Here is a 7,500-nt window from a genome sequence, read left to right on the forward strand (position 1 = left end):
TGTGTGTCGTCCACTGATAACAAATGAGAGTGTGAATGTAGCAGATCGTCTTGGTAACCGCCCTTTACACATAGCAGCTAGTAATGGTGACATTCAGACTGTCCAGCTGTTAGTGGATTGTGGAGCAGATGTAAATGCATTGAATGAAGATGGACAAACACCACTACATACAGCAGCTGGTAGATGGATAGACTGTCCTGAATTGTGTTCTATTTTACTAAAACATAATGCCAAGATTGATGCAGTGGATAAAGATGGAAACCAACCACTACACTTGGCTTGTAAACGAAGGCATGCAGCAACTGTAAATTTATTGTTATCTCATGGGGCTGATGTAACTGCTCTAAACAAGCAACAACAAAGACCTTTACATTTGGCAAATAAATCAATATTAAACTCTTTTCAAGTACACAGTGGTGATCATGCTCTACACATAGCAGCTAGAAATGGTGACATTCAGGCTGTCCAGCTGTTAGTGGATTGTGGAGCAGATGTAAATGCATTGAATGGATGTGGACAAACACCACTACATACAGCAGCTGGCGGAGAGAAAGACTGTCCTGAATTGTGTTCTATTTTACTAAAACATAATGCCAAGATTGATGCAGTGGATAAAGATGGAAACCAACCACTACACTTGGCTTGTAAACGAAGGCATGCAGCAACTAGAAATTTATTGTTATCTCATGGGGCTGATGTAACTGCTCTAAACAAGCAACAACAAAGACCTTTACATTTGGCAAATAAATCAATATTAAACTCTTTTCAAGTACACAGTGGTGATCATGCTCTACACATAGCAGCTAGAAATGGTGACATTCAGGCTGTCCAGCTGTTAGTGGATTGTGGAGCAGATGTAAATGCATTGAATGGATGTGGACAAACACCACTACATACAGCAGCTGGCGGAGAGAAAGACTGTCCTGAATTGTGTTCTATTTTACTAAAACATAATGCCAAGATTGATGCAGTGGATAAAGATGGAAACCAACCACTACACGTGGCATGTGAGGCTGCTTTAACATCAACAGTTCAACATCTGTTGGATTGCAATGCTGATGTGCTTGCTACCAATAATTTTTATCAAACTGCTCTTCATAAGGCAGCTTGTAGCAAGAGAGATTGGCCTGAGGTTTGTGTGATGCTTATAGCAAAGGGAGCTCAAGTGAATGCTACAGATGGCAGTGGAGACACATCTCTACATGTTGCATGTCAGAAAGGAAATATGAAAACAGTTGACGTGTTAGTTGAAAATGATGCTGATTGCAATGTATTGAATGTGTGTGGTGAGACATTACTGCACTTGGCTTGTAAGAGTCGTGTTGAATGTGTTGAGTTGTGTGATAAGTTGATATCACATGGAGTGAACCCTCGTATAGCTGACAGAGAAGGAAACTTACCTTTACATGTTGCTTTGAAGAACAGACTTACTAAGACATTTGGCTGGCTGTTTGAACGTTTAGGTAGGCCCTCGTTAGATGACTTAGAAAAGGTGAATATTGGTAAAGAAGATCTTGTAGCCAATTTAGATAGTGCCAATGAAGCTGGTGACACTCGTTTGTGTCATCACATTTTAGAACTAATTGCTAAGTTAGACACTTCAAATGAGCTTAGTTTGGGTGCATTAAACTGCTGTTCCAGTTCAGGTTACTTGCTCCTTCACACAGCAATTCAAAAGCAGGACTTTACTTTGTGTCAGTATTTGATTGATCATGGAGCATCTGTAAATGCTGAGGTTGTACCTCTACACAATGATCGACGTCGTATTTATAATGAACATCCTCTACATCTAGCAGCAGAGTTGGGAGACATTGATTTATGTCAATTACTGATAGAACACGGTGCTATTGTTGATGCTGAGATGAAGGGAGGGAGAACTGCATTACATTTAGCCATAGTTAAACAGGATAACAATGTAGCACAACTTCTTATGTCACATGGAGCTGATTTGAGGAAAGTTGTAATTGGAAAAGAATCTGCTGTAAAGAGATCAGAAAAACGAGGAAATCTCAAAATGGCATCAATAATTCAAGCTTTTGGTAAGTAAATGAAATGTGCTACTTTTATCTTTTATTTACCTTTTAATACTTGAATTTGTTTTATTTATAGAAACATTTCCTGAAGAGATTGTGTCTCAAGGAGAGACAGCATTGCGTATCTATCTGTCAAGTTGTGATGAGGGATCAGCAGTGAATGTGTTTTTACGTGTTGATGTTGTCGGTCGTGATGGTGCCGGTAAGACGAGCTTAACAAAATCTCTCACTCTGCAGAAGTTCAATCGTGATGAGCCGAGCACAAGAGGAGTGGTGTTTGATCCAAAGTGTCAGATTATTGTGAAGGAAGCATGTGACTGGACCAACCCTCTCACAAGTGCTGACTACACAGAAATATATGAGAAGAATGTTGTGATCAATATGGCAGATACACTCGACACACCACAAGTGAAAGATCAATATTTCAAGTCAAAAGAAGGTCAACGACCAAAGAGACAGAAACTCAGTCGTGTTGCAAGCAAATCATCAAAGCAAGACTCAAACATGCAAGCAGTCTCTGTTCCTTTTACTGATGATATTGAGGTTGCAAAAAGTCAGGAATCACAATTTGATGTTGTGCAGCAGTCACCCATTCCTTCTCCTATTATGAATGCAATCAAGTCTTTGACACAGGATTTGGATTTACAATCATTCCCTGCTATGTCTGAATATGACATTGAATCTTTACTGTATCATGGGGTTGATTCATCCCAGATGTCATCCATACATTCTCCTGTTATGAATCCTATGTTGAGTGTTGCTACAGCTACTAATGAGAGGTCTGATGATATCTCATCATTGTTGTCGGAGACACAGCAAACAATTTCAGCAGTTTCTGAACCTCCTCAGTTGGCTGCATCAGATATGCAGCAGTCACTGCAGATGCCATTAAATTTGTCAACATGCAAAGATTCTAACGTCTTTCCTCCCAACACAGCTACAGAATGGCAATCACCAAGTGGTACAAACATGCAAGTTGTCTCAGCATGTTCCACATCACATGAGCAGCTTGAAAGAGATTCAATGGATGTAGATAAGTCAGTTGAAGATGAACGAGACAGTAACTCTATTGTCACAAGTTTTGGTAGCCATTTATCAAGCAGTCAACAAGAACAAGAACAGCAGCCTAAAAAACAAAGAGTAAAGCAACGAAAAAGAAAGGCAATTGAATCTGCATCTTCATTTCAAGAAATTGAATTTGAAAGCATTGAAATGAGTGATGGTTCTAAATGTCAAAACGTTTCGCAGCCCGAAATAAAAAAAAGGACGACGCAATCAGTCATAAGGAATACTGCTGAGCTGTCATCTGACAATCAAGACATGCAGCAACAACAGCAGCAGCAGCAGCAGCAGCAGGAAGGAACAAAAGTCAATAGAAAGAAGCAAACAAAAGCTTCATCTTTACAATCTGAAGACACATTGCCTCTCAATGTTGATGAATCTTCAACTGAGAACACAACTACTCTACCTCAACACATTCAAGAAAGGGTTGCTAAGAGCTTGAGAGACCCAAGCTCTCGTCAGAAAGCTAAGAAAGAAATCGTGCTTACTGTGTTGGACTATGCTGGTCAGAATGTGTTCTATGTCACACATCATTTGATCATGTCAAAAGCTGGTTTTGTGTACATTGTGTTTAATGCTTCTCTACCAATGGACGGCAAGACTCCATGTCAGTTTCGCTCAGAAGATGGAAAAATTATCCACATTCCTTTGTTTGATAACGAAACAAACTTTGATCGATTGGAAGAATGGGTATCAGGTGTTCATATCATGGAAGGTGATCAGTCACGTCGTATCATGATATTTGAGAAAGAAGGAATCAGATCACCTGCCATGTTTCTAGTAGGGACACATGCTGATGAGCTAAAGGAGCAACCAGAGATGATGGAGAAACAGGATGCATTCATAAGGAAGAAACTGGAGGGCACAGTGCTGGCAGAGCATATCATCTGGGCATCTAAAGATGTAATGTGTTTCTATGTGGATAACACAGTGACAGATCCAGACAGTGGATTCGTAGATCCACAAGTGAAATTACTTTGTCAGAAGACAGAGGAGGTGGCTCACGCGGTGGCTCAACATCACAGATTGCCGATCAGATGGCTCAAGTATGAGCAGAAGGTACGAGAAGTGAAAGTCTCTTATCCACAAAAGAAGACGACAACTGTTGATGAATTACTGCAGCTTGCCATGAATGCTGCTGGAATCAAAAGTCGAGAGGAGCTGTTGGTGTTGCTGCAGTATTTGAGTAGTCGTGCAGTGTTGATGTATCATCCCATGGCATTGAAGAGTGGAGATGATGAAGAAGTCGTGTTAGATGTGGAATGGTTTGTATCACAGCTGCAGAAAGTGATCACGATATACATGGAAGGTGATGTTCCTCCCATGTTATGGAATGATGTAAAACGCAGCAAAGAGAAAGGCATCATGACAATGTCTCTTGTGAGACATCTTTTATCAGATGCCGGTTCTGCTCAACGTCTCATTGTGTCACTGATGAGGCACTATGATTTGCTGTGTGAGTATTCTGTTATTGAAGAGGAAAATATAGGGAAAGCAAATTGCCAAGATTTCCTTAATTTTGAAGTAGAAAGCAAAGGTCCATTGCATAGTGAGGAAGAACAGAACATGTTTGAGAGAGACGCTTGCTTCATTCCTTGTCTCCTGGAGCATGCAGTTGGTCTTGAATCAGATAAGATGAATGACGAGCTGAAGTCATTGCCTCTTATCTTGTCATCTGCTCCCATCCGCATTCCTCAGCCATTATTCTACAGAATACTGACTCTTCTGTGTAAACGTTTTTGTCGCTTGGCAGTTATTTATCGCAATGTGGGCTACTTTCACATCTATCCTGGTCATCGACTGGAGTTTGCTCTTAACAGATACAACTTTCAAATGACTGTGTTGTCACATACAGCACTCAATGCCAAGGTGTGTGTTGCTATTCGTGAGTGGATTGTGGATGCTGTCAACAAGGCGAAACAGCAAGGAATGGCAGGTCTGAAGTTGCATTTGGGATTTATGTATGAAGCATCGATTTCAGAATCACAAAGTTGTACAGTTGAGTTTATCTCTTTGAATGGATATCAACATACTCGTTGTGAGCTCTACAGCAGTGTGACAAAAGATGAAATTCAACCTCCTGACAGACTTTCTCTTTGGTATCCACAACTTAAGTTTTCAGTGAGTAACTTTGTATTGTATATTTGTCTCTATCTGAATTGCTGTTTACTTTTAGGACACTGAAATGATGTCAACAGTATGTGGCACATCTCAGCCATTACAGCATAAATCTAGTATGTTTTGTTGACTTGTTGTACTATGTTGTTGCATTAATTAATGATTTATTAAATTTTTGTACTTTAGTCAGCTATATGACACCAGTCAAGTCCCTCATTGATGAACCAACTGCAACCTGTTTGTTGGCAGTGTCTAAACTTCTAGATGAAGATGATGATCTAGGAGATGACTGGAGGAGGTTATGGTCTGAGCTGTTAAACAGACCTCTTAATGAAGACGTGGTGAGCAAGAAGTGTGTGAGCTCCACTCTTTATGTGCTAAAGCGATGGTGCAGGATGGTAATTCCTAACGAAGCTACAATAGGACGACTGATAAAGGCTGTTAGTGCAATATACAGAAATGATGTTGCTTGTGTGCTAGAAGAATACTGCCAGGTGAGATAAACTAGACATTTTTGACAAGTTGTGGTAATAATTTAGTTATCACAATTGTGTATCGTCTGTGCATGACTTGTTTCTGTGTATAGAGCTCAGACACACGTACTACAATGCCGAGATCACCTGCAACCACAGGTAAGATTAATATAGTTGACTATCAACTTCATATTTAGTTCTGTGTCACAGACTGTGTGATAATACTGTAAATGTCTGGAAAAGTGCCCATTTGATCAACGTTTATACAGTAAAAATGTGCTTGTTGAAATTAGTAATTACAAAAATGTCTGAATAAGCGACTACCTGAACAAGCGCTTCCATAAGATGAACATCCTAGTGAAACAGCCATGTTTATTAGATTACATCAGGTTCAGCCTTAATTAATTCTGAGACTTTAGAGTGTAAACTAGTGCATGAACAGCATCAGTGCTTGCTTTGATTTGAGTGTTGTCAATTACTAGTTATCATATGGGCACATCGAGGATATCGTTGTTATTACCCGAGGAAAGTGGCAGATAATTCAAACACCACGTGACATGATACAACATGTACTGTCAGTCTACAGCGCTCTATCTTTGTTGTGCTGAATTTTGTCAGGCATGGTTTGCATGAATGCAATATTATACACTAACCACTTTTACTTGAATGACAACTTCTGGGTTGTCATTTGGATATAGTGCAGGTTAGCTTTTGCGAGAAAATAATCAACTGAGGCTCTTTTTCGGACAATTATGGTAATTGGAAACTGATGTACTGAATGGTGTGTATGCAGTTGTGTGTGTATGTGTGCACACGCGTGCGTGCGTGCGTGCATGCATGTGTGTGTGTGTGTGTGTGTGTGTGTGTGTGTGTGTGTGCGTGTGTGTGTGTGCGCGCGTGTGTGCGTGTGTGTCATCTGTAGCTCAATTGGGTAGAGCGCATTTGGAGAATGGAGACATGCGGGATCTTTGGGTCATGAGTTCTTATTTATATACAGGATTTATGTACCTCTAATGGGAGTTTTATCTGCATACACTGAAGGCAAACATATGTCTAAATATCTGTCTCAATAGACTGAAATCTACAACAGAAATATTTCTTGAATGCCTCAGTCATGTTAATTTGATGTGCCAGTAATTTATATCAATATTTAATGCAATTGTAATTAATCTTGTACTATGAATTTGTTTGTAGATGTGACACCTGAGGAGTTAAATCATCTTGTTGACAAGATAGAAGGATGTTGGCAAGAGTTTGCTTCAGTTCTTGCACCCAACCTGTTTGAAGTTACAGGAAAAATTGCTGCCATAAAACAAGATTATCCTACTTCTGCATGCCAAGCTAAAGCTATGTTGGAAATTTGGTGTAACCAGCTTGGTACTAAACGCCAGCAACATTTACTTATTGGTGCATTAATTCAACGAGGACTAAGATCTCAGGCAGATGCTGTGTTTGGAGTAGAAGTTGTGAATGAGATGTTGAAAGGTACAAGAACAAGTGGCAGGACAGACTGATTAGGTATAGTGCCATGATATTGAAATGTGTGTGAACTTTGTAACAACAAACTGATTGTTACTCAGACTAGACAAGAGCATCTGCATACATTCAGTGACGAGACAACATAGGATCTGTTGTTCATAGCTTGACATATGACGGGCTTCATTCAAGTCTTGATACCAAGAATTCAAGTCTTGAACAGCAACATTCTATAGCTCTAATGAATTAAGATAAAAAAAAACGACTGTTGTACGTGTCAACATTATAAACTGTAGTACAGTGTACATATGTGGTGATGAACGTATGGTAAATGCAAG

The 7,500-nt window shown here is 39.7% G+C and overlaps 2 protein-coding genes and 1 long non-coding RNA gene across 3 annotated transcripts in view; 2 read left to right on the forward strand and 1 right to left on the reverse strand.

Annotated features, from left to right (window-relative positions):
* LOC134188242 (serine/threonine-protein phosphatase 6 regulatory ankyrin repeat subunit B-like) overlaps window positions 1-3,046 on the forward strand; it is a 3,635-nt gene extending 589 nt beyond the window's left edge. Inside the window, exons 3-6 of the mRNA XM_062656440.1 lie at window positions 1-119; window positions 174-2,039; window positions 2,110-2,994; window positions 3,042-3,046. The exon at window positions 1-119 is cut by the window's left edge and continues 408 nt beyond it. Of these exons, the coding sequence (XP_062512424.1) occupies window positions 1-119; window positions 174-2,039; window positions 2,110-2,994; window positions 3,042-3,046 (2,875 nt within the window). The remainder of the gene's footprint in view (window positions 120-173; window positions 2,040-2,109; window positions 2,995-3,041) is intronic.
* Window positions 3,047-3,120: 74 nt separating this feature from the next.
* LOC134188391 (uncharacterized) overlaps window positions 3,121-7,500 on the reverse strand; it is a 6,456-nt gene continuing 2,076 nt past the window's right edge. Inside the window, exon 3 of the long non-coding RNA XR_009971326.1 lies at window positions 3,121-3,159. This is a non-coding gene — a long non-coding RNA (uncharacterized LOC134188391). The remainder of the gene's footprint in view (window positions 3,160-7,500) is intronic.
* LOC134188227 (uncharacterized) overlaps window positions 3,246-7,500 on the forward strand; it is a 4,465-nt gene continuing 210 nt past the window's right edge. Inside the window, exons 1-6 of the mRNA XM_062656424.1 lie at window positions 3,246-5,216; window positions 5,272-5,329; window positions 5,400-5,707; window positions 5,800-5,845; window positions 6,881-7,204; window positions 7,267-7,500. The exon at window positions 7,267-7,500 is cut by the window's right edge and continues 210 nt beyond it. Coding sequence (XP_062512408.1) covers window positions 3,246-5,216; window positions 5,272-5,329; window positions 5,400-5,707; window positions 5,800-5,845; window positions 6,881-7,200 — 2,703 coding nt within the window. The 3' untranslated portion in view covers window positions 7,201-7,204; window positions 7,267-7,500. The remainder of the gene's footprint in view (window positions 5,217-5,271; window positions 5,330-5,399; window positions 5,708-5,799; window positions 5,846-6,880; window positions 7,205-7,266) is intronic.

Source organism: Corticium candelabrum, chromosome 12 (genome assembly GCF_963422355.1).
Source record: "Corticium candelabrum chromosome 12, ooCorCand1.1, whole genome shotgun sequence".
Lineage (NCBI taxonomy): Eukaryota > Metazoa > Porifera > Homoscleromorpha > Homosclerophorida > Plakinidae > Corticium > Corticium candelabrum.